Source organism: Pygocentrus nattereri, chromosome 13, assembly GCF_015220715.1.
Source record: "Pygocentrus nattereri isolate fPygNat1 chromosome 13, fPygNat1.pri, whole genome shotgun sequence".
NCBI classification, from domain to species: Eukaryota; Metazoa; Chordata; class Actinopteri; order Characiformes; family Serrasalmidae; genus Pygocentrus; species Pygocentrus nattereri.
In genome coordinates this window covers 22,555,746-22,583,738 of record NC_051223.1, presented here as the reverse complement: position 1 = coordinate 22,583,738, position 27,993 = coordinate 22,555,746, and the positions used below count along the sequence as shown (strand labels likewise).

At 39.1% G+C, this 27,993-nt stretch overlaps 1 protein-coding gene across 1 annotated transcript; it reads right to left on the bottom strand.

Moving 5' to 3' along the window:
* Nucleotides 1–14,863: 14,863 nt before the first annotated feature.
* On the bottom strand, nucleotides 14,864–25,553 carry trim8b (tripartite motif containing 8b). The gene is made up of 6 exons (XM_017696080.2): nucleotides 23,273–25,553; nucleotides 18,331–18,426; nucleotides 17,755–17,988; nucleotides 17,158–17,189; nucleotides 16,960–17,075; nucleotides 14,864–16,847 (listed from the first exon to the last, which is right to left on the bottom strand). The coding sequence occupies exons 1-6, from the start codon at nucleotides 23,843–23,845 to the stop codon at nucleotides 16,222–16,224; spliced, it is 1,677 nt and encodes a 558-aa protein (XP_017551569.1). The 5' UTR covers nucleotides 23,846–25,553; the 3' UTR covers nucleotides 14,864–16,221.
* Between the last annotated feature and the right edge of the window lie 2,440 nt (nucleotides 25,554–27,993).

Sequence of the window (27,993 nt, the reverse complement as noted above, 5' to 3'; positions counted from 1 at the left end):
TGTTTTTTCTTTTTTTAAAGTTTTTTTTTTATTTTAAACTTTAACGTTTGTCCCGCCTCTCCTTGTTCTCCATTGTTCTCCCAGAGGTCATATATTTGCCTCTCCCTGCTACCATCCCCCATTAAGCAATGAAACAGATGGTGTTGACAGAACTCAGGTGGTTTTCTATGCACTGCAGCCCACCTCACCTTCATCCTATATCTGTGTCTACTTAACTAACGTATTTCAAAATCTTATGATTATTATTCTCCCTATTTGAAAATTAAATGTATGATATTTGGTTATTCTGTCACGGTAGTGTCACTGCAGATGGCGCCACTGTCAACAAACTGTTTTTACCTGCAAGTTCATTTGCTAGTATACAATATGTGGTATGCATGACAGCAGACACTGGGAAATAAATACACTGGTTCTGATATTCTGCTCTAATCACATACATACATACATACATACATACATACATAGTGATTGCCCTGGCCCTAAAGAATCTGGTTTCATTTTTTTCAAATTCAAGATTAAGCTTAAATCTTAACATTAATGTCCATGTCTGCTTGTTTTAAATGTGGTCCTGCTCTCCTGAGCATAAACCTAAAGACAATTTCTAAACATAATCATGGCTAATATCACTTAAGTGGTCATGTTAAATTCAGTATTTTAGACTACTGACAATACACAGTACTATGCAAAATTCAGAGACCACCCTTCATTTCAAGAGTCAAAATAGCCTTTTAGTAAGTTATTTGTTTTACACAAAAGCCTCAACAAATATGCTATGAATTAAATTTTTTTTATTCGTGTCCTGTGACCACTGATGAAGGCCTAGAGCATGACCAACACAAACAGTGCAGCAGCAGATGAGCTATCATCTCTGACTTTACAAGGTAGGAGTGTCTAATAGAGACACGGATAGTGAGTGTACACGGTGTTTAAAAACTCCAGCTTTGATTCTGTACTGTTTTTCACTCCATTTCCATTCTACAGGGACTTTCTTCTTGCTTGTGCATGTGTATTGTCTCATACCTAATCTCTTCAGAAATCTCTCCTGAAAATGAACTTGTACTGAATGGCTGGAAATTAAATGAATGAAGGGGGGTCTCTGAACAGTACTGTAATAAATATAATGGGTACTGTTAGATGTTCTGACAGTATAACTACAGAACATTTTATCAGTTTAGACCAGTCAAAACAAGTTCTGTGGGATTTTACTTTGTGTCTTTTTAAAATTTAGTTGTTGGACATAATTGGGCTAGTTAATAAAATGCTTCTGTGTGTGTTAAATATGTTTGCTAACAGTACAAAATAGACTTTGTCCCTTTAAGAACAGAATCATGTTTTGTTTCTTGTTCATGCTATTTGAACGGAAAGAACAGATGAAGACAAGTATTTGTAGTACTGTTTCTTCCTGTCATCCTCCCTCTGTTTCCTCATAATTTTGAGTATATTACTTTAATGGGGCCCTGAGAGATATTTGAACTGTGCCTGCACTTACTGAATAGTTAATGGCCTGCTTGCTTGAATGTGAACACACCCTTCCAATTGCACTGATTCCACACACTCTGCTCCTTTGAGTGACACTCTCAAGCTGACACATGCACTCTCTCGGTGAGACGTGCAGGCTTTATTAAGCCTGAATAAATCCTCTGAGTATCCGTCTCTCCGAGACAGGCAATTAGACTGGCCTCCCTACATCTCGCTGCATCCTCGCCAGCGAGCCAGCTCTCATCCAGCATTCTTATCTGCGGGCTTTTCCTTCCATCTGCTCCGTAGACAAGTCACAATGAAAAGCCTGATAGAACTGCCCTTTTTTGAATTTTGTTCATTGAAGAAAAGGCCCTTTTGTAATTCTGTCTGTGATGTAAATGGCTGGTCTTGAAGCAAGGGGGTTTTTGATGGACACAGCCTGAGATTTTTGATGCGTATCAAAGTTGTGGGTGGATGGATTACCACTGGGTGCAAAAAGCAAAAGGCTGTGGGAATGCATAGCAAGTATTATGCTGGATCTACAGGATCAAATGGGGTTATATGGGGAAAAAAGACCCATTCATTTTCAACCACAAAAATATTGCTTGTCATATTAGACATTTCATTGGATATCAATAGTTTAAATCAAAATCTGATCCTTCTGCATGTGAATGAATCTTGGACTTATTGAAATTGCCTGTAAAAGTCATTCTAAAACCATCAATCAGCCATTAACCTTGAATTCAGAAAAAATATATTTCATGCTGATGGTGCTTAATCAAGTTAGGCTAGCATTTTTCTTTTAAAGGAGGATCATTCATTCAAATATAAATTGAATCACTTTTATTTGGGAATCAAAATATGAAACATCTATCACAGGAATGGCTAAAGAAATCTCTGAAGAAAGCTGTTTTACCAGAACACAGTCTATTCTTGCTGTTGCCAGCACATCTTAAATAATAAACACTCAAAATATAGCGCAGTAATAACAATATACATCACTTTGTTGACACAAAATAATTTTCCAAGGATTGTGCACCTACAGAAGACCCATTACAGTATGCAGACAATACTAAAATTGTAAACATAAAAAGACGACCAAACATTTGTAATATCTTTATAATGACGTTTATAAAGAATAAACTGTTCAAAGCTTCTTTCTCTGAACATCATTAAGAACATTCCCCCTTTTATCTAGGCCCCTAATATTGCTTACTAATTTATCTCAATAATTTATCTTAGATTTTCCAGGGCCCACTTTTCTTAATTTCATTTAGAACCCACTGACTGGGCAGTGAAGTGGCACCAGCATCATATAATTTCTACAAAAATAGAGACCCCATTATTTAAACTAATTTCTATCTGCTTGCAATAATACAGTTTGTTCTGAGAATGAAAGCATCTCATAGATTCAGTAAGCCAAGATCTCTACTTTTTGAAAAGTGGATGAGACTGTTAAAAACCCTCTAGGCTTGTAATAATACAATACACACACATTATCTAAGCCACTTATCCTCCTGCAGTCACGGGGATAATACAATATAATATACATAAGTGTATCAGTTCAATATCCATAGGGGACACATTGATCTGTATAACCATGGAAACTTGACGGCACATGGTAATGTTTTTATCAGCACATAAAAAATGGCATTGTTAGGGCTCCAAGTACTTAGCACTGGAATTTTCAATTTTTTCTTCTTTTCTATTGTATAGCATAAGGGGTGGCAAAGCCCAAAAGGTAAGGCATTGAAACAGCAAATTTCCTTCCCACCACTCAAGCAAGAAAAAGTGACCTGAATTGATTTAATGTTGCTGTGACCATTGCATTAGTGCCATCAGTTGTCACAGTTGGTAGAGATTAATAGCTGTTGTAATTTTGTGTTTTTCTAGATTGCACTGTTAGTCTATTTCTTCTGTTGCATCATTTCCAAATATCTTTCAAAAGCCGGTCAGCACCCATCTGTAATGGACACTGTAACAGCTATGAAATATATTGTAGTGTCAGCACAGAGGAAGCCACAAGGGACTTCTTTATTTAACACCACGGCACGGACTCACAGGGGAGGTCACTACTAGCCATACACTTTACCCTCACGGCAACCACCAACCCAAACTGACTAATCCACTCCATGACACAGAACAACACAAGAAACACATACCACATACATTTAACTGACAAACATCAACATAAACAGTATTTAAGTCCCTTTTATAAAGGCCACGTGCCACGCATGAGCCTCCTGATCTCATGAGTGTCTAGAGGCCAGCATCAGCCAATAACAGATCGTTACAATAGAAATGTATGAAACAGATCACTTTGCTTGATACATTTCAGTGAAACTGGCTGGAGGGTCATATTTACAACAGCTAGAAGCTGTTACCGTGGTCTCTTCTGCACTGCCTGGGCTCCTGTCACAACACCCTGTGGTGGAGAGGTATTCTGAACAATGGATCAAATTCAGTGGACATTAGCCAACCAGCAGTCCAGAAAAATACTGATTTAGAGTGCACACAAAGTTTGAGTATGAGTATACACAAAGTTGGTTTATACAGTCCTAGATAGATAGATGGATAGGTCGAGCGATACTGAAGGGTAATTGCAGTGTTACAGTAGCAAGACATATAATTACACATAAACTTACCTATACCATGCAGTAAAATAGAAATAAATCTAGACATAAGTTAAAGTACAAGAGAAATAAAATAAAAGTATATTGTGGACGAAACCAGTCCTGCGTGTTTGTTGATGCAAAAAAATGAGACAAGTAGATCAGACTGAAGTGAAACAGTTTTATTACAGAATTCTGGAGAGGTTACAAACAGAGAACATGCATCATGTATCTCCCAAGTAAGCTCTGACCTCCCAATGTGTTCTGACTCCTTTTATACCCTGAAGCTGAATATGTATGTGCGTATAAGCTGAACCTAAATGTGTACATGTTCCTGTTTAGTGGGTGCAATGGACATATTGTTTACCATATATGGTTGCGAAAACCTCATGTTCTAACGAAAACCTCATGATCCAATGGTTAAGCGCAGACCTACTTCAGTTTTTGGCCTTGGCCGGTTTCCTGTTCTTGCGTACATCCCTGCATGTTTGTCACATACTGTCTGTTCATCGCCTGCCCTGCCATGCGAATGTCATAACTCTTTAACGCCAAGCGCGAGTTAATGCCTTCTGATAGTAATGCTTAAAAGTATGCTACTACGAATATTAATGCTTAAAAGTATGCTACTAAAAATATTAATGCTTAAAAGTAATGCTACTAAAAATGTAAAAATCCACAATATACATTTACATATTAACATGATATATGAGACAGATTTGTTATATTTACAGACAGCAGGCACTGAGTGGTATGAGGTAAACTAAAAGCACATATTATAGACATAAACTAACTGAGTTGCATCAGTATTGTAGTGTAAAGTGCATAGTGAAATTGTCATTATAGTAATTGTTGTGATATATTGCACAGTGTGTATTAAACAAAGAGGGGATACAGTGATGTGGTTCAGCACAGTTCAGACAGCAGGAGATCAGAACCATCTCTGCAGTAAGGAGACTCATTGTAGAGCCTTATAGCAGTGGGTAAGAAAGATCTCACACAGTGCTCTTTAACACAGCGCAGCTGTACCAGACGGCCACTGAATGTGCTTCTCCATTTATCCAGTGTAGCATGCAGAGGGTGTGAGGTGTTGTCCAAGATGGCTAACAGCTCATTGAGCGTCCTCTGTTCTGCCACAACCTCCAAGGAGTCCAGCTTGACTTCTACAACAGAGCCAGCCTTCCTAATAAGTTTGATAATTTTGTTCAGAGCACTTTTGTTAATGCTGCTGCCCCACCAGACAACAGCATAGAATAGAGCACTCACTACAACAGACTGGTAGAATGTCCTTAGGAGCTTAGTGCACACACCAAAAGACCTCAGCCTCCTCAGGAAGTAAGGATGGCTTTGGCCTCTTGTACACTGCAAGAGTGTTACAGCTCCAGTCCAGCTTGTTGTCCTGTGCATGAGTCCCGGAGGCCTGGTCAAACTAAAAATAAGTTTACACATTCTCCAGAGAGAAGACAATTCTACACTTTTTTTACTTTGCACAATTACTGTTTATTAACATTTTGGAAAAACAAGGTGATTTGGAAAAACAAAATTATGGCACATTTTATACTTACTCACCCACTCATCATTTAACCCATTTATCCTCCTGGGTTGCAGGGGGAGCTGGAACCTATCCCAGTACTCATTGGGCAAAAGGCAGGAAACACCCTGGACAGGTCACTAGTTCATCACAGGCCAGACATTTTATACTTTTTGTTTGAATTTTTTACAGTAAACTTGGCAAGTAAGTAGAAACTGTGCACTAAAATTTGCAGAAAAGTGCCAAATTTAAGTTCTCTGTACAGGATGTGTTAACTTATTTTCACTTAGAAAACCAACAAAACATCTAATTAGACTGGGGTTGTTAAAAATTTTGCATACAGCTGTAATCATACTTTATTTTTCATATCAATAATAATTTATATTGTTTGTTTTTTATCAGTTTACAGTAAAATGCTATTATTTTACATTCCTTTATAAATTATTACAATGTGATTGCAAATTATAGCATTAAGATAATATGAGTGAAAGATTGAATCTTTGAATTTTCAGTATTTTTTATTAACTGGTATATTGCACTTTTGCTTTAATGACAGCATGGCTCCAGCTGGCATGAACTCCGCATGTTTGCACAAAAGCCTTTGAAGAGTACATCAAATGCATCTGGCAGTCATCTGGACATGTGTTTCAGTGGAAGAAATAAACATGTTCAACATAGTACAAGCATGGTCAATGTCACTAATTTGCTCTAATTTGAAAAGTAACCTTGAAATATTTCAGAATCCAAAATATTTCTTTTTTAGTTTACTTGTCCTAACTTCTCTTTCTACATTTAAAAACTTTCTGTTGTTTATTTCTGGTAATAAATGAAAATAATCCAAGGTTCTTGATGTGGTCAAGAATGTGGTCATGTGGTCATTTGGAACACACTGTACATTGCTAAAGGTATGTATTGGCATGTCATATCACTAGACTTCCATTGCATTATTTAGATTTCATATATTTAGTTGTTTTTTGGTGACTGCTACACTCATATTTTTAACAGGCTGTTTGTGATTGGGTCATGCTGGTTTTGTTGTTTATCTCTAGGTTGATGTGCTGCTCAGCTGTTTTGTTTTGTTTGTTATTTTCATCATAGTTTCTATTCTGCTGGAATATGTAACTTTCACAAAACAATGTTATATTATAATATATATTACATTTATTAGAGAGATGGACAAAGGCATCTCCCCCAGTGAAAAGTTATTCTGATTAATGGGCAAATCTGTGACTGATTCACCTAATAGTATAACATTCTTTATTCAACCAATGTTCTTTTATTGAACCTTGCTTGGAGTACCACAAGAAATATGTGCCTGTGCAGAAGGCTGACCACATGTTTTCGTTAAGAGTGAATGACAGGCTCTATCCTTTTGCTAACAGTAGCACTAATATGTACATTATGTGATATAGGCATTATATCACAAATCCCCATCTTTGATTTATTAAATGATTGTGCTGAAATGGTTTTCCTTGTGTGTGCAACTGAGGACAAAGACAAATTGCATGGCGTTAATGCACACACATCCTGGCTTAATCATCAGTTTAGGCACTCACACCTCTGTTATTGAGTGCCATTAAGATGCTGGCTGTCAGAGGGGTGCAGTGAAGGAGACATAATTATGCACCTCAGCCAGACACAAAGGGCCCAACACCCACACGGAGCTGTGAGTGCTGCCTTCTGCACCACATAGCCAGCCAGCAAACTCTCCCACAGGCATGAGGAACCACCAGGACAACCTCAACGAGCTCTCGTAATGTAACAAGCATGGACATTGTCTAAAAGAGAGATTTCATGGAGAATGTGTCAGGGATCCCTCAGTGAGTGAACGCTTTTAAACAGAGGGAGGAGTGAAACTGGACAAGGTCATGTCCATGGCAATTCACCATGTGGGATTGTGGGTATGACGCTTATCAGAGGGCCCAGAAAAATTCTTTGTCTTATTTACAGTATCTCTCTGCTGGGAATTGGCCAGCTGCTCTCCAGCTGCTGTGTGAGCAGAACCACCCTGAGGTTTTTGCAGCTCTACGCTTCCTCCGGCTCGCCCAATCCATACATTCCCCATGTCTCCACCTTTATCAGAGTTAAACACAGGCATTAAAGACAAAGCGCTGGAGCAATAAGATTTCACTACTAATGAGGTAATATGCTCAGGGTTCACATTAACTTACATCACACTCAGGGTGAGGTGCTGAATATGTGATACACATGAAAACTGGAGAGTTAATATCCCACTTCAGGGCTTTCTCTCACACGCATGGAACCTCTTTGATCTTACCACACACAGCAACTAGCATCAAAGTACTAGTACAAAAAAAAACATCACTCTCACATACATAAAATCCTTTAACAGGTCCACAATTTAAAATATATACTACTAAAAAAGTATTTGGGCATTTGTGCCCCACTTAAAAACTAAAGTAACTGCATTTATTTTAAACAGACCATTCAAAGACCTTCAAAGCTGTTTTCTTTTTGGCAAAGTATTCCTTCAAAAGGTGCCTGATGTGTTTTAGACTGTTAATATTTGAGCAGTTTTCTTTGCAAGCTTCTGCAGACTTGCATCTAAGATGCTTTTGTGCAATTCTGATCTCATCAGTGAACTCTGCTTAGTGACAGCGTAGAAATACAGCCCCAGAATTTGAACTATCCACCTCTGAGCTTTACAGTACTCTTGCAGTGCAGTCTGGCTAGAATTCTTCTCTGGACCTTCTCCACACAAAGTCAACCATCAGTTTATGCTATGTTTTTCTCTTAACCACATATTATTTGGATGAACAGTTTATAAATCAATAAAAAAGTGCCTGTATCATACATTAAAGGGCCTGTTTCATGAATTTTCTTGTATTATTTTTTCCTGAGATCCACAGATAAAGTGTGTGATTTTATGTGCCAGTAACAGTCATAATTAATTTTACATGACCATCTCTTTATCTTTTAATAAATAAATATTTAAACAGCCTTAGCTTGTTACTGTGCCTGTAAGACTGATATATACCATTGCTATGCAAAAAACAGCCAAAACAAAAATATATATCTTTTTGTTGACTTCTTTTCTGCAAGGCACCTGTCCATTACATTAAGGGCAAATAGAAATGCTCTAAAATCACTTGGAATAAAACCTCTTTGCATCAACTAAACCTTAGTTAATTTATTCAATAGTCAACATTGTTTTTGCCTTCCCCCCAAAAAAGTTACTCTTTTGGAGTTACATTCAAAGAGTAATCTGGCATGTCACACTCCTTATAACTTCAGCATGAATATGCAATGTGATTTTCATTTATTGAAGATATTGAACAATATTTTGCAAGTTGTTTTGCTTTCATTTTTGATAAACCAGGGATTCAAAAAGCATTTGTCAGCAGTCTATGTACATGAGTACATGATGTATATGTCTTCTAAATATACACACACACATCTTGTTGCTATATTCATGAGGACTTTTACTGATTTCTGTATTGCTGTAGCCAAGTAACACTACACCTAAACCTAAAGCTAACTAAAAATTTAACTTCAGTATCCACAAGACAATATTTAGGCTCTCTAGTTTTTTGGGAAAAGGTTGGTTTTGTGATGAAAATAGCATGTTTCCTGTACAAAAGGGTCATGTGATCTTGTCATCATAATGATATAGCACTGAGTGCTGAAAACAAGAACATAAACACACACATTCAGCAAAGTGTAATCGATTCCAGCCATTACAAATCTATCAATACAATCCATTCCTGTATGTTCTGTCATTAGTTCACACATTACATCTTGTTGAAGTCTAGTCTGTGGGTAGATATGGCCAATAATGATATTCCAGGTCTGAACTGCTTTTAAACAGAGAATTTGTTCCTTGTAAAATGGATAAACAAGACACAGGCAGTGAGGGAAATGAAGAGAGAGAGATTTCTAAACACTGAAAAAGAAGGAGAGAGAACACAGAGGCAACACCCAGAGCTGTTGGCAGGTGTGTGTGACAGCTCAGTGGGCCCTCAGAGGCTGGTGGGCGGGTGTGGTGTTGAATTACAGCAGCGGCTGTGGAGGGATGATCTGGGTCACAGGGTTCCCAGCATCTCCACTGACACACACAGGGGAGAGAAGAGGATCATCATCATCATCAGCACCAATCTACTCCTCACTCTCCAGCCAGCCAATATCACATGACAGAAAAGAAACAATTATGCCACGAAGCAAAGAGCAGCCTGATTGATTAAAGCAGGATTATTAGAAAGGAGTAGATGATAACATGGTGTATACATATTATACATAGAACTGTGATTCGTCACAAAACTTTTACTTTGTAAGTTGTAAATTTCAGAGTTACAGGCCAAGAATTACCTACAGTCACAAACAAAGGACAAAGGCCTATTAAATGTAAAGTCAGGGTGATGCCAAACCTTTATATATCACAGCTGAATTAAGCAAATAAAGCCTTGAATTTATAGATTGAAGTGACCTTAAAATACCCTGCATACTATAAAACTCAACACTCAGTACAATCAAATAATGTTAGTAAAAGTAGAAGCACTGTAAATACCTGTAACACTATACAGGCCAGTAAATATCTAATTATTTTCCAAACATAATCTCAAAAATCTTTAGCAATAGAACACATAAAGGGCCACATTTGAAAATAAGTTTTACATTTGAAAATGTATTTAAATTTCCTTTATTCAGTAAAGTCAAATAAAGCACATGAGGACTTATGCACCTCAATAATTGAATAAATAAATTCTGCTTTGAGGACTTCAAGATGAAATGTTCAATATGCTTTCAGTGGTTATGTTATGCTCTATTTAAAGCAATAGCATTAATTGAGAGAGTAATAAGCTTAATATACACAAAACCATCATTTATACTTTCTATTGGGAAGTGACTGTGCCAAACCCTGTCCCCTAAATAAACTTGTGAAAATAGTGTTTACAGTTTTTGCACACTTTTTTGTGTTTTAATGAAAAACATAAAAAAAAATTGGTGTACAACTGTTTAATGCTCTCCGCCTGATGACCGCTAGGATAGGCTTTAGCACTCCCTGTGATCCAGAAGGAGAAGCAGCTTAGACAATGTGTGTGTGTGTGTGTGTGTGTGTGTGTGTGTGTGTGTGTGTGTGTGTGTGTGTGTGTGTGTGTGTGTGTGTGTGTGTGTAAGCAAAACAATCATTACTGATGATTATTTGGTAAAGTTTGGGTAGTGTTATAACTGTTCACTTAGTATAAAATTGAATATTTAATCATTTTAAATAACAAACATTATTAAGGCCTGAGCTCACTCAAAGTATTTTCTTTTAAAGTCTCAGTCAGTTAAAAGTCTGAAATGTGTTTTCAACTCTTGTCTTTCAACCAATTTGGCTAAATTCCACATATTTTTATTTCATATTTTAATATGTTAATGTTTCCATTTTTTGTTTATTAAAGCATTCAACATCATATTAAAATATTTGAAAATCCCAGCCTTTATTAAAATCCCATTGCTTTATAAGTGCTCCAGTCTAATGTTATAGCCACAAGGTAATGTTAACCACAAGCTAGTCACCAGTATAATGCAATACGTTGCAATTCAGTTCAGTACAATATAAAACACTGTATTGTTTTGTGCCTAATAGATACATTGATAATTTATAGTCCCACATTGCTTATTTAGTAAGTTCAATATTAAATTTTAATTGGCAATATTGAAAGACAAACACAATTACAGCATTTCTACATGACATTGTGAAACAAAGCAAAGATTTTAATCTCATTTTGTCTCACTCATACTTAACTGCTGATGCCAGAGACATTTCAGTATTATCTCTGCGCATTCTTTCTTCCTTACAAAGCAAAATCTGTTCTTTCTGCATCTCTGAGATCATGCATTAAGTAATTAGATTCAAGTACTCAGGCATCTGTCTTGGAAAATCAGAAGAGATGACGTCTGGCAAATTTGCTTTCATCAGGTCCAGTGTCACATCTGTAAAACATCAGAGTGGCTGTTTTCAGCCTGTCTCACTGTGACCACCGACTCCCCCTCCATTCTTCCAGGCCCCATTCTGTGCTTTCTTGGCGTATGTGGGCAGGCGCTGTGGCATGACGGGTTTGATTATTTCAAGGGCCATCTTCTAACGATTCCCCCCCATAGAAAACTGCCTCATTGACACATCCATATATTCATTCATATGAAGGAAAAATGGCCTTAGGTCATAGAATCTTTCTCTTTCACACATGCACCCCCGCCCCCTCCCACACACACACACACACACACACACACACACTCATACAATCACACAATACATATACACAGAAATCAAGAGGCCCACAGCAAGAACTGGGGAGATAGATTTAGTGGCAGCAGAGACAGTATCTCCTGAAACATGACCAAAGCTGTTTGAAAGAGGCAGGCACGCCAGAGGCTCCCTCCCCCACATTTTCATGAGTTAGAAAAGGGCTACAATGAGATGGAGCTGTGGGGAGCTTCACCAAACAGCAGCACAGTGGAGGCCAGCATCTACACAAGTCAGCCCTATGCACTGAAAAGAGCTTCACTCTGTGCTGGGGTACTGTCAAAATAGATCAATGAGCAAACACATTTTGAGCCTTGTGGGAGACATTCCAACCCATTATGGGGATTTTTAAAACTCTTGGTGGGTTGCTTCCTTCTCATAAGTACAACCAGTGGCATAAAAAAAGCACATGACCTGCCAACACAAACATAGAATCCAGCTAAATTAGCCAAGCAGTGGCCAAGCCACTTGAATTACTTTAGCTCATCGAAATAGATTTAAAGAGGAGTTTTTCAGTGTATCTAGTAGACACATGTTTCCTTGCAGGCCTGCCAATACAAGCTTTGGATACTTTGAGCTAAAGCTCAAGACAAACTACTGAAAACAAAAACCTTAAACAAGCAATTATCATTATAATAAAGCCGATTTAAACCTGTCTAAAGCATTATAAATATTTACTGTTATTAGGAACTTTCATAGTCCTTCTGCCTCACCCCAAACAAACAAAACAGTTATACTATGTCTGTCCATCTATCTCTCTACATGTGCATATCCATCCATCCATCCATCCATCCATCCATCCATCAGCTTAAACTACTGGCACCCCTTAAATTCCCGTATGTCTGTTTGTAACATTTTTTGATAACAGATGGGTCATTCTACAGAAACGTCCCTTTCTGTGTCCCTAGCGTTTATAGATATATTACACTTAAAAAACATGTTAGGGTTACAATGTATTTAGATTTTAAAATAAAACAATGTTATTTTAACAATTATACCATCTTGAGCCATCGATTTAGCAATATTGGTATTTAAATCAATTATCAAGAACTCCAAGCACCGCAGAAGTGCTCACCCCCACAGTCGTGTGAGAAGGATGAGTGCCATATTTTTAAGAAAAACACATACTTCTGCAATATTTAACTACAATAATCTATACATGACTAAGGAATATATAAATTAAAGGACACAAAGAAAACAAATGCCAAATAAATGAGGACAGGAACACCAGGGACACCTATGGATCGATGGAGAAGTGAACGTTTCTGTATAATGACCCAGATTAAGATGAAAGAAAACTCATAAAAGTGGACTATAATGTGTTTTGAACTAAGCCCTTCATTGATTCCTATTCATATTTCACCTTTACGCATGCTGAGTATTTAGGAACTGTTAAGTGGTCATCTCTTTTTCAGTGAGCAGGCCAAACACTCTTAACTGGAAGGTCTGCGAGAAGAAAACCTCTGATGTTGTCCAACTACAAACGTAAGAGCTTGGAGTTCATAAACATTATCAGCACTTTGATTGGAAGCTGATTTATGGCTAAATGACAGAGAAATTTAGCTTTTTGAGTAAAACGCACCAAAGCAGATTTGATGTAATCATCGACATAGAAAGTACCTAATGTCCAATGTGAGGAAAAGAGATGGATCTATTAAGTGGCTGTTTTAATTCTAAAATGCCTTGGAATCTTCTTAGTATACATGGTGTCAGGGATTCTGGCTGCTTCTCTCATGAGGTTAAGACTAGGCCATGTTGGGTGTACCAGTAAGTCAAATGACCAAAAGCAAAGCTCCCTACCACACTGAACAATTCACTGATCACAAGAACAAAGAAGAATCTGGAGATATGGTGTATGGAGGAATGGTCTCATGTTCCTTCATACGTATTGCTTACCTATTCAGTATTATGAATACTTAGTGCAGTATTACAATACTTAGTGTACAGTGGAGTACAGCACAGTTTGCTGATTTCCCTGCTTTAGCAACGCCAACCCAACCTGGTAATTAGCTGATCAGTTGAACTAGGTATTCCCCATCACTGATGCCAGTAACTTAAGATGATCAAAAAACAAGTGTTTTTTCCATTTTTACCAATGTTACTCTTCATAGGAAGTAGATTTCCTGCTCTCGTCTGCTCTTCCCCTATCCGCTTCTATCAGTAAATTTCAGCAAATCTCTTGCCATGTGATGTTTCCAAAACACCCTGGCTGCTTTTTGGTTTTTGTTTCCTCTGGAAATCACAGGTCTTGCAAACATTATGTGAAGAATCAATGGCATACACAGAGCCTAATTACACAGCCAGACACAAACAGTCTTTCCAATTTACTTGCAAATATCTTTGACAAACAAATATTCAGTTCAATACACTGTTTTTATCACACTCACGTATTGTGGCCGCATACCAACTACATTATTCTTGCGCTGGCGTAACAGATGAAGATTACACACACCTTTTGCAATTTTTCATGCTGTAACAGTTCTGATGAATGATTCTGCCTGCAATGCAGCACTATCTGCAAAGCCCTGCACTACATCACACCTCAGATTCAACTCGACATTTGCTAGTGCTACAAAAGCAAAAAAACATATCATTCTAAGAACGGTCCTTTACGCTCTGGCTCCTAAAATAAATGTAGATATCCAAATATTATCTCTCCTTCATAACATATCTTGAGGGAGTGGATCACTGTCAACTGAGAGATGGAAATCAGAGCATAATGGTGGTTAACCTCAGATTTTTCTTTATAAACTGATTAGCTCAGATGGAGGTCATTTGACTTCTCGTTTATATGCTGGTCTTACTTCCGCTTGTTCTTTAAAACTGTCGCCCTCATATAGAGTCTTGAACCAGCACCCCAGTCATCCGTTAAGCTGCATCACAACCAAGACACTCATTCCCTGAACTGAGTTACAGTGATGATTCATGCACTGTACTGAGTTTTGACAAAGTTAAAATAAATAACTATAATAAAGACAACACTGCAGGTTAGAGAATCAAACAAGTTTTCATTCATTCAGTGTTTGAAATCATTTATTTGGAACAAAGCGCTTTCCAAATTACAAGTCTTCTGTTTTAGTTTCACAAAATATTTACAAAAATGCATCTTATAATCAGTTTCTCACTTCTAGAGTCATCTCTTAGTCAGTGCTTGCCGTTACTGAAGATGTTCATTTAAAACTTCATTCCCTGTTTTGTTTTCTATGTCTTGCAGTTTCATTATTTTTCTACAAGTGCTCAGAAACTCGTTCTCACATGCAATCAATAACAAACAAGAAGCCAGATACTTGCTTGTTTGGTGCCATAAACAGTGAGGAATGTAACAGGAGGAGTTCCACCTTTAGAATGCACTTTGCATTCTAACCACAAGATCCAAAATATTAAGTTTAAAACAACAATTTGGTCTAAAATAACAAATAATGATATGGATAACACTAAAATGTGAAACCAAGTACATTCCAGGTTTCACCTAAAGGGTTAAAGAAGCACTTTGTGTGGTTTAGCAGGGTATGAGGCAGAGCTGTCAGGGTGGAACCATGCTGGACAGCTGGTCAAGGCCTGGAATTCACAGCTGCACCAAGGAGGGCATTCCACTGAGAGTCAACTCTCAATAAGGAAGTACACACAAATGAACAAAGCGAGTAAGGAAAATAATATTGCATCATTAAAATTTCCTTTCATTGTTCATCAAAAACTACAAAATAACCTATTTACTAACACAATTTACCCAAATTGCTGTTTTTCACCCATAACAAATAAGTAGAGCTTTCTCTCATGGGAGGAAAATGAAACAGAGGGCAGTCCAACTTCTGCCAATGGAAGCAGAAATACATATGATGAATAATATGCTGTTTTAACAAGGATCCTCCCAGTGAATGAACAGCCTATGCATGTGAAGTAGTCAAATAAAATAACGGGCTATTATTATTTGTATAGTAAGAATGGTATTTTTCTTGACAGAATTTTCATTAAGAGCTGACTGCTACAACAAAACACTTTTTTAAAAAAAAAGATGATTTGGAATTAAGTAAGAAAGTGCAATGACCCTGATGAGTAACCAATGACCATTTTGTTCTTTGTCTCTGTCAGTTCTGCAAATGTTCAGCATGTTTCTGTTGTGGTAAATAGTAATGTAAGTGGATGGAACATCATTAGCTCCTAGATAATGTGCAAAGTTATGCTTCAATTTGTAACATTATTTCTTTTTCACTGCTTTAAGAATGATAGTTTTACCTAAGTAACATTAAATGATTGATCCGATATATATACAAAAATTTCTCACTCACTCACTTTAAGACATTCCCCAATCGAGAGAAAAAAAGAAAACAACACAGAACCCATCTTGTGACTGAAAGCAGTCACTAGAGCAGGGGTTAACTAGTGACGTAATGTTTGGTAGAAGACTGACCATAGAGGCCGTAGAAGTCAGGGTGCCTGTGCGACTGTGAGGCATCGATCCAGTGGAGGGGTTGGGACATAGCGGGAGTAGATGGGAGAGGTGGGTGGGAGTATTCCTGTGAGCTTACTGGCCAAGGAAAGGAGCCCGATCGAGGGTAAGGCGGATGCCCCCTGTGGTTAGATACTGAAGGCACCCCTGAGCAGTAACAGTTATCTACCGTACACATTAGAATCTTCCGTCCTCCGTACTGGGGCAGCTGAGAGCTGCTGCTGTTGGGATAATGAGAGTGAGGAAACACAGAGCTGGAATGGTGTATGGACTGAGATCCGGTGGCAGCGCTGCTGCTTCCCACATGCTGGGATGAGGTGCAAGCCCCCAGAGCCTGCTGTGAGGACTGACCCTCGCCCGGGGCAGTGCCCGGAGCCAGACCCAGGCATGGTTGCTTAGCAGCAAGGCCTGAAGAGGAGGCGGACTCGATGAAGCTAGAGCTGGCCCTGCTGCTCCCTCCACCATCAGGGAAAGCCATGGAGTGTCTGCGTTTCTCCGTACACAGATACGCTGGAATTGTCTGGAAAAAGTTTGCTGGGGCACTAAAAGGAGCTGACACAAAGATAGGAGAAAAAGAGATTGTATTAAAGAAGAACAAGAAGAAGCAGGTTTTAAATAATTCACACATGAAACAGGGATGCAGGGATTATTATTTCATACCTACCTTCAAGCATTTTGCAGAGGTTCTTCTCTCTCTTTGAGACTTCTGAGAGAAACAGCTTAGAATTGAGGCTGCCCACTTTGTAAGGCTGTAGGGCACTGCCAACACATGACTGAGACCTGCAGCAAAACAATGTATTAACATCTAACTTCTAGGCCTGATTACACATTGCATATGGTCTAGGATGCATTATAGACTCACCTGTCCATTAGTATTTTCACAGATTTTGTATTCTAAAAGGAAAAAAGGAAACAATGTTTTAAGTGCTTGAAACATAATCTTTTGTAACAGAAATCTAAGTGGTTCAATAGCTATAATAAGAGCATTTGAAGTCTAGTGACATCATTGTTTCTTTGTGTAAGTCACGGAATCCATTGGCATTTCTAAAGGAAGTCTACGAACTGTTAGTCATGAATAACCAAGTGATGCCATTAAAGCCACAGCAATACCAAGTGCTTCCCTTTTGTAATGTAGCCTTTTTCCAGGAAGAAGCACAATAGCATCTCTTAAGTGTCAGGATGCAAAAAACAACTATCAATCTAATTGTACAGAATATTTATTTATATATATATCCCCACCCACCCACAGACACACACCGTTTCACTCTTTAGCAGGAATAATCATGCAAAGAAAACAAAAAACAAATGAGTAAGTAGTTCCCTTAACTAAGAGCAAATCAATGAGCTTTTATGGAAACTACAATTCATGGATTTTTGAGAAGTTCATTGATTAGAGTACACAGATGTAAAGTGTTTTTCAAAATATGCCACAGCCCAAAAACAGAATAAATGGTGTCACCCTCATGAATTTGATATCCTCTGCCTTATCGAAGACCATCTGTATGGAGCTGAGTAGTTTCTTGGCCTCCTGCCTTTTCTGGTTGAGCTGCAAAGCCTGCGAGGAGTTTTCCTGACAGAATTTGGAGTGGGCCTGGTCCAGCACCTCCAGGGTCTTCCCCAGGTCCTCTTCCAAGAGCTGCTGCATTTTCTGATACTGCAGTTGCACCTCTTCTTTCAGACGCTGCACTTTGTCCTGAGGAGCCAGAGACAAACAGTACAGCAACTGACACCATATCTTATTTAAAATATCTTGAGTGTCATGCTCAAAGAAGAGTTTACTGTAACTTAAAACCAACATTTTTATTCTATATTTTACCAGAAACAAATCTTTATCATAAACTTATACCATATGGCCAACATCATGTGACTGTTGGTGAGCAAATATATCATGTTCATAAGTAACATGATTATGAGCAAAGCGGATTATCAGAATTATGAGTAGGGATTACTTCATAAACAAAACAGCTGTTACACAGTGTATTATTCTGAAAGTTAAACATTTGTACAAGTGCACTGAGAAAGTATGGAAGCATACCTCTACAAGACACTTGTCTGACTCTAGTTTGTAGAGCTGTTCTTCTATGTCCTGAACTCGATCCTCAATCCGGTCTTGCTGCTCCATCAACGTTTGCTGTAGAAGCAGAAATAAAGAGATGCAAAAGTGAAAGTCAACCAATCTGAAATTAATCAATCAACTACAAAAACATCTCATGAAACTCCATAAGCAAAGATGCTGACCATCTTGCTTTACTGTACAGTTAAGACACAATCTGTTTCAACTGTGATAACTACTTTAAACAAAAGAATTTCCTATCTATAACAGGGAAACAACATTAAAAAAAACTGTTCTATTAGACAACAAATTTAAATATTCATAATCATTCTGTCAAAATTCAAACTAATATACAGAGTTGTTAAAGGAGATAAAACAGCTTCTAATATGAAACTGTGTTTGTTCTTGTTAAACAGAACTCATTTTGCTAACTACTTCTTCACTCTGTTCAATGAATACAGTTTTCCAAAACCCCCTCAGCGCATGATAGACTGAAGAGGAATTTCAATTATTTTCCTGTTCATATTCAGTCCTAAACAAAGAAGAAATACAGTCAACAAATGGCTTGCACTGCTTGACAGAAGTTCAGTGGTAACTGGAAAAAAACAAATTAGTTTTAATTAACCGAATGCTTGATGCAAGAGGCAGTCACAAAGGAGAAGGCTGTCATGGCAACAAAGCTGTTTTTTTATTTCTGTGTATTCAGGAGGAGACTATGAGGGAGGCGAGGGGATAAAGAGAAAGAACTACTGAAAGCACTGAGGATGGGAAAGAAGGAGAAGAAACACTTTCATTTCACACTATCGTTCCCTATTTTGTCTTTGTCGGCCTCCGTGTCAGAGAGACAAATCGCTGTGACCCTCACTGTGTGCATACTGGAGCAAAGCTCTGTAATGAATGCAAGTTGGCTGGCAGATAAAAAAAATGCTTCCAGTACAAACCTCAACCACACCATGCAACTAAAGCTTTAAAGCTTTTGACAAAGGTTGATATTTAATTTAGGGACATCATGAATCCTTTTTATACCTCGTTTTACCCCATATTTCATTTTAGCCAACTTCTAAGGCAATGCCTCAACATGCACTTAGGAGAACACATCCAACTTTGTCACATGACCATGCAGATACCCAAATAGCACAAACACCGCTGCACGCATTCTCACTGACCTCCTGCTGAAACAAGAAGAAGGACACTACCTGTGTCAGATGTGCCCTGTGCATCTTGTCAAACTTTAATGATCTTTTTAGGGCCCATATCCCATATTCTGTTGTACTTTAGGCTCAATAGCAACAATGTGGTGGTTTTAAGCACTAAAAAACATCCATTAATTTCTACATGACCATTTTCCTACCTCTCTAAGACACAGTAACACTCTGTTTTATTCTAAAGGTTAAAGACTTATTATATGTAATTATATGTTAAGACTGTTATATGTAAATGTTCTACTCTGATTAGTTGCCCTGTATTGTGCCTCATTCAAAAGCATTACGTCAAACTCCTTTATTTCAAAAATGAGACTGAAAATTTGTTTTTCCATGATATGGGCCCTCTAATACTTAATCATCAGTCTTTAGGGCACCATATAATCAATTAATAGAGGCACTGGGATTACTGTGTATATTTATATGCATTATCCAATCAAGACTTTTTTTTTTTTTACATGAACAGTACAAAGTTATTGTGCAGATCATTTGGGATTTGGAATAGCTCACTGCTGGCTTGCTTTAAGAAAAAACAGTAAAGTGCCTTTACACATCTGAGAAAACCATGAGAATAAGAGGACAACTACCATGGGACAAACTGTCAGCACAGAGTGATGGGTTGTGGAGTGATGGTCTTCAATCATGCAATGTGACCAATACTGATAACAGCTGACTCTGTCCTCAGCACAAAATGAACTACATCAATCACCAACAATGATTTGCGTAGCTGAACTATTCCTTTTTTTATACACTGTTTTCCCACAACAAATGGATCCATAATGACAGTGTACTTAATGGCATAATGAATAAACAACCAGTGTTGGAATGAAGCCAAAATGGATTGAAAAGCTGTACTAAACACACAGTATATCACTCATACACAGCATCTAAATGGACATCAATATTATTTACTCATGGAAAAGTTTGTTTTACATACCCCAAACAGTTTCAATGGGGAGCCCAGTTAACTCATATACAATCTTTGAAATCTTATGTTAAACTTCATCACCAAGTAGTCATCTAGTTTCTGAAATGTTACAGCACAAACTGAAACTATGTTAGAAATATCTCACTTTATAATGTAAAAGCAGGGTTGCCAAATGACCTCAGAATCATATCATTATGAGCAGGCACTGCACAGATGTTCAGATTTGACCCAATGTTTGATTACGTACTTATTGTACACTGGAGGAGGAGACTGTTCCAGTAACTTTGGGCCACTGTGCTAAACTTAATATTCTGAATTTCCTTCATTTTACTCCATTTGTGATATTCTACACATAAATGTTACATTTCCATGTAATTGCAGCCCAGTCCTAATTTTTATATTTTATAAATGTTTATGAACCAGCATCGGCAAATATGCACATGATAAATACCGGATTTTGTCATTGGCCAACAGTTCCCAAATCAGTCCATCCCTACTGAACTGTCATATACTTCTCCTATATAAGCCAATTTATTCCTAAGTAAAAGATACATTGGACAACATTCAATGTCAAACAGACTATATATATAAAAAAAGAACTTAGATTACAATATAAAGCGCACGCATAATATATACACATATAATTATAATATACATACATACATACATACATACATACATACATGCATACATACACCCACCCACCCACCAGAAGATAAACTACAACAATGACCTAACGTTAATATCCATCTCTATCTAAACGTGTACCACTCAAAAAGATTTTTTTTCTTGGTAGTTTAGAATTTGCAAACATCCACAAGGTATGAATACTTCCCTACAATCATGATCCAGATCACAGTATTTATGTTCTAGCAATCAAAAACAAAGAACGCAGGAACGAGAGACAGAAAGTCTTTGGAGCCAGGATCCAAGTCTATGACCTAATTGTAGTGACTGATGAGCTTGAGCTGCTGGCAGAAGCCTAGAGGGCGGAACCTAATACCGCATGGCAGTGGTGGTATTGCCATACGGGGATGTTCTCCTCTCAGGGGGGAAGTGGGGGCAGGGTGCTCACAACCATTGTTATCTGAGGGCAACATATCTCCCACCAAGGTCAGTGTGAACAGAGACGTTTTTTCTATGCCATCAGGTACAGCTGATGATCCTGTCATTCATCCTCAGCACCAAATGCACTTACCAGCCTTTCCATTGTTCTCTAAAGCAAATCACCCAAAATAAACAGGAATGAATACAAAGATGTTCTTATATGAGTGATCAATTTTAGCAGAGCTGTAGATTATAAAAGAATAACTAATGGTATAACTTTAAATTACCTGGAAGTGTTATAATTGCTGTGCATCTAAAACTGAAAATATGCTTTGAAGCACATTCACAATTGCAAGCCGGTCTTTTAGGTACTCTCATACAAAGTTAGGAAAGCCAGGTTTTCAAATGCACAGATGAATTTCTATTATCCTTTTTCACAACGGTGTATTCATTAACTGCCCCTTTGATGCCCATGTACACCAAAAATTTATTTTTAAGCTGTAGCTGATTACAGCAAAATATTAAAACTCTGGTCATTATATTGCAACCAGACCTAAAGAAATACTGGAATTGTTAAAGGCAACCAAAATCCAATTCGGGCCTTTCCCTTCATCCGTGCCACAAAAAATAAGGCTTCTCATTTAAATCTTCAGTTGCAACCCCCGCGCCCTCCCCTAAATGCCATGCAAGGATGCACCTGTGCTGGAGAGATAAGCCCAGAGGAGAGCTTCTGTATTGTTCACAGCTCTGCCCAATTGTTTACCACTCAGATGGAAATAAAAAGGGAGAAAGGGAAGGGAGAGTTGGAAACATTCATAAAACTCTTTCTCCAGACAGATGAGTCAAGAAGTAAAGCTTTACAAAGGCAGTAGTACATAAAAGATAAACTCGTTTATAAATGACTAAACCTAATGAACCTAAAATGAAAAGTACTGTGTGGATTCAGGATGTATGGGAATTCAGGTAGCAGTGAACATTTTCAGCTAACTCTTTCTAGTGCATTCCTTGTATATTAGCATAAAGAAACAGTAAAGAGGCTAGTCGAGTTTCAAAAGTCATTTTAAGCGTGAAATATAATAATATAAAAACAAGGTTTATCCTCTGGGGCCAAAAACAAATAAGTCCTATATTACTACATAACAACAGTACAAGTTATACCAGACATCATGTGATGTGATGCCCCATGGTGCCCAACCCCCTATCCCCAACTATTTATTATTATTTTACAACCGAAGCTTAATGTAGTCCAAATCTAAGAACCTTTGCTAAACAGATTCCGGTAGTATATAAAACTAAGGTTTTGGAAAGCTCACATATAAAAAAATATGCTCCAAACACAGCCCACTTTAAATTTGTTGTTTTTTGTGACGTCATTGCCTCATCATTGCATCTAGCAGTTTAGTCCCATCCATTCACAGTTAAGTTATAAGGAGGACTGATTTTAATCGAGGCACAATGGTCTAAGAAGCAAGTTTGGAAGAGCATGATGCAAGATGAATTACGATTATATATGGTACATTAAAGCAAATAGACGCCATTAAAGGACCTCAAGGAAAATACAAGTCAAATGTAGAACATGGGCCCTTTAAGTATCAGCATTCCGTTTACACGGAAATAATACTGTAAGGAAAATTATGAAATGCTCAGCTTGCAGATTTATAACTAAAAACAGCGGGTCTTACACCTGACCCTGCATACTGATCACGGAAAAAAGACCTGAATCTTGAATGTCCGTGTGCTCCCTTACCCTGATTTCACTGCGGCGCACCTCCACGTCGCAGAACGCATGCCCGTGTCTGGCCGCGCACCTGGAGAAACAGCAGTACTGGCACACGGCCACCTGCTCGGTGTCGCAGTGGTACAGCCTGTAGTCGTCGTGCTGCGGGCAGCTCCAGGCCCGCACGTCCCCGGCGTCCACCAGCAGGTGGCCACCGTTGGAGGAGGGCTGCTGGAGGTGGGTCTGGACGTGAGACTGGCAGCAGGGCGCCTTGCACCTGAGGCACACCTTCTGGGCAGGCAGGGCAGGACCGCGGCGGCACAGCACGCACTGCAGCACCGCCGGGGCCTTCTCCACGTTCAGCGCGTTGAACTTCTCCACTATGTTAGACAGCTTGTGGTTCTTCTCCAGGCTGGGTTTCTGGCTGTAAGCGTGGTTGCACTCCGGGCACCGGACCATCCCCCCATCCTTAGCCCAGGCCTCGTTTATACACACGCGGCAGAAGTTGTGTTTGCACGGCAGCTGTACAGGCTCGGAGAACACATGCAGACAAATGGGACATATGAGCTCTTCCTCCAGACAGTTCTTCCAGTTGTCTGCCATTTCGGCTTCTTGCTTTGCGAGTTTCCTTCCCCCAAGCCCTCTACAGCTCCGTTCAAGTGCTCATGTGAAACTATAGGCTAGGGACTTTTGTGAAGTGCTCAGACGAGAACCCACGATTCCTCTGAACCCATGCAGTGAGATCAGTGAAATCCAGCTCCTCCCTCGCCCACTGAATGAGAAGTACAACGGGAAGTCTCTCTCCCCCTCACACACACACACGGCCTGCTGCTCTCACAGCCTCACGCAGGCTGTAAAGTTTGCTATGCTGGAGGAAGACCGGGCTGCAGCGGCTGTACAGCAGACTTGAGGACACATATCACCCAATACTTATCAATCCCTGTGTGCCACGGGCGTCAGAGCAGCCTCTTACTGCCAAATGGGCTTATAATAATAGGTCCTTCTTAATGTTTACAACGCATAACCAGTCTCTGTTTGCTCATGCTATCCAACAGTATGGCTGCTACCAAAGTTGTACACGACGGCTAGAAAACTAATCTGAGAACCAGACCAGTCTGAACCTGAACCTGAACGTGCCCTGTCTGTCAGCTCGTCCCCTCCTCGGAGAAGACACGTCTCTTTTTCCGAGTAATGTTAACACTGCGATTTAACTCCGACCGCGTTAACTGCTGATCGTTTACCGAAAGAATCCGCTTATCCGAATGATCTGGTTTCCGTTCACAAACAGGAGGCTAATCCATAAAAACACAGTCTGACACAACTCGCGAATATCAGACAGAGCTGCCCTTCGTCGCTCCCATTACTGAGACGGTGACAGTGTCGCTGTTACCAGTGAAATCTGTGCCTCGAGTTACTTTCATTTTACTGAAAATACCAACGCAAGGAAGCAGGTCGAGCAGCAGGCTAGCTTATGCTAAACTATTCACTGCCTCGCTGAAGAACGTTAGAGCTCGTGCGAGGATCGCGAACACACGAGTTACGTTTCCCATCGTTACAACAAAGAAATGAAATAAACCCCCACACGGATTTAATTCGTTATCAGCATCTGATAAAGAATAAAAAACAAAACAGGACTAACCAGCAGGTCTCTTCACTTTTCTTTATATTCGGCCCACAAAAGCTTCACCAAAGCAAACTGTAAGCTAATGTTATGCTAGACCAAACGGACTGATCTGGCATACCGAGCTAACCAGCTAGTGCTATAACCTACTTTGATATCACACTCCTACTGTGAGGAGACGACACCGTGTGTATACTTTTATTTATATCCAGCGAAAAAAAACTAAAACAGATGTGAAGTCAGGGCACTAACTGCACCGCGATGCGTCCAATTCCGAAACGCATCCTAAATATGTGGGAAATCCTTCACATTTTAAAGGGAACGGCGCCGTCCTGTCCTTGTTATTCGCTCCTGTCATCTGCCATCTTGCGTTCCTCTTTAAAAGAGAAAAAAGAAAACGTCCGCGGCCAAACGAAGCTTCTTCTCGTTTTTCTGCCCACAGGCCATCAAAGGGGGGCTGTGAGAGAGAGCGTTTTCTTCATGTCCTCCGATCTGTCGCGCTGAACTTCTGAGATTGTCCGTCCATGGATCGCTCTTCGACACCGCTTCTATCTGACCATGTTATAATTTATGATTCCCTCCTCCTCCTCCTCCTCTTTTTCAGGCAGGCTTTGATGAGAGGAGGAATGCAGGCACAGGATTGAGTTTGAACACACCGAGCTCTCTCTCCCTCCTCCTTACAACAGCTACTCCGCCAGTCACGTGACTCCTCTCAGAAAGGGGAGGGGCTTACAGAGGAAGAGGCGGGGTTCTATTTAAAAGGGCAACCGCATGGCTTAGCAGTTGCGGCTTAAGAGAAAGCTATGAGGAAGCCTTTTCTAGCTGCGCACTAGTTAATTCACAGATTGAGCACAATCCGAGATACTCTGTTTGCCCAAAAGTGTCCAGACACTCTATCTAATTGCATAGTTCAGCTTACTTTCAGGTGCATCCATTGCGTGTGCAGCTTGCCGACGGTCTGGAGAAGCCACACAAGCGTAATGCTAAGAACATTTAGAGGCAGGGGTGTAAAGAGTCCTGTTAATATAGTGATAATTTACTCAAGTACAAGTAAAAGTATTAATAAATAAAATTCCTCAAGTAGGTGTAAATAAGTAGTTCATTAAAAACAACTCAAGTACTGAGTTACTTAGTTAATTTTTCGTATTTCCTCTGTCACAACCGGAACATATTTCTGAGCTGACTCGGCTACATCATTGGAAACAGCCTGTACAGAAAAACACTAAAGCTAAAGTTCTGAGAGGTGAAACTGAGTACAGTCTGCTCCACAACTACACACCTGTCTGTGAACTGTGTAAAGAACAAGGGTTACATTAAACTGTATGCATTTCGTGGTTAAATGATTATACACTCACCGGCCACTTTATTAGGTTCAATTGCTTGTTAACACAAATAGCTCATCAACCAATCACATGGCCGCAACTCAATGCATTTAGGCATGCAGAGGTGGTCAAGACAACTTGCTGAAGTGCAAACCGAGCATTAGAATGGGGACTTCAGAAACTGCTGATCTACTGGAATTTTCACTCACAACCATCTCTAGGGTTTACAGAGAATGGTCCGAAAAAGAGGAAATATCCAGTGAGCGTCAGTTGCGTGGACGAAAATGTATTCTTAATGTGAGAGGTCAGAGGAGAACGGGCAGACTGGTTCGAGATGATAGAAAGGCAACAGTGACTCAAATAACCAACCAAAATCTCTCAGGAATGTTTCCAACACCTTGTTGAAAGTATGCCATGAAAAATTAAGGCATTTCTGAAGACAAAAGGGGGTCCAACATTTTACTAGCAAGGGTTAGTAAAATAAAGTGTACCTAATAAAGTGGCTAGTGAGTGTATAAGACTTCCTAGTTTATCTAGTTCCAATAAAGTATTTTAGAGTCCCTGACAGACTGTGCAGAGGTTCTTACTGTTTAATTAAATTAATTAAGTTAATCAAGTTCAAGGGCGAGAGACAGAAAGGGGGGGGGGTGAAAGAGAGAGAGAGAGCAGGAGAGAGCAAGAGAAAAAGATTGAGAGAGAGAGAGCACAACTACACTAGATGGGACAGGCATCCAACAGAAGCCCTGCATGCAGAATTCTGCAGAATGATCCTGAAAGTCCAAAGAAAAACACCAATCAATGTATGCACTGCAGAATTAGGCTGATTTCCTCTGTTAATAAACATTCAAAAGGATCTCTAAATTTCTGGATGCTCCTGAAGACAAGTCTCAGAGAAACGCTGCAGTTTAAGGCACGACAGACCCAAGAACTGAACGCTGAACCAAGAACAGAACTCTTGATCCCACATTTCTCAATAATTATCGACCTATATCTAAACTTCCTTTTCTTAGCAAAATCATTGAAAAAGTTGTGTCAAACCAGTTGAATGATTATGTTAAAGTAAACCAAATAAATGACACTTTTCAGTCCGGTTTCAGAGCTCTCCACAGCACTGAAACAGCACTAGTTAGGGTAGTAAATGACCTTAGATTGAATAAAGATGCAGGCAAAATCTCAGTCCTTTTTCTCCTAGATGTAAGCGCTGCTTTTGACACTGTTGATCATGAAATACTTATTGATCGACTACAGAGCTGGGTAGGCCTTAGTGGCTTAGTCTTAGACTGGTTTAGATCGTATCTAACTGGGCGCGATTACTATGTTGCATTAGGTACCTCTTCCTCCACACGTCAAAAAAATAACTTGTGGCGTCCCCCAAGGATCAATTCTTGGGCCTTTACTGTTCAACCTATATATGCTTCCATTACCGCATATCATTAACAAACATGGTATTAGTTATCATCAATATGCAGATGACACTCAACTTTACATTTCTCTAGAACCTAAAGCCCTAAAATCAATTAGCTCACTGTTTGAGTGCATAGGTGATATACAGACATGGATGTCCGACAATTTTCTGCAATTAAATAAAGAGAAGACAGAGGTTCTTGTTATTGGCAGTGATTCACAAAAGAATGATGTTCAGACTTATTTAAATCAAATGAATCTGAAGGCCAAACAATGTGTTAAGAACTTGGGCATCACTTTTGATAATGAGCTCAGCTTTAAATCACACATTAAGACTACATGCAAGACAGCTTATTTTCACCTTAGAAACATCGCTAAGGTCCGATATATGCTCTCTCCTGCTG

Excerpts from the sequence above, each read along its gene's own strand:
- trim8b (XM_017696080.2), bottom strand. The coding sequence starts at position 23,845 with ATGGCAGACAACTGGAAGAACTGTCTGGAGGAAGAGCTCATATGTCCC. Across the intron at positions 18,427-23,272 it reads TGCGCCGCAGTGAAATCAGG|CAAACGTTGATGGAGCAGCA; the intron begins GTAAGGGAGCAC and ends CTGCTTCTACAG. Across the intron at positions 17,989-18,330 it reads CAGACAAGTGTCTTGTAGAG|GACAAAGTGCAGCGTCTGAA; the intron begins GTATGCTTCCAT and ends CTGGCTCCTCAG.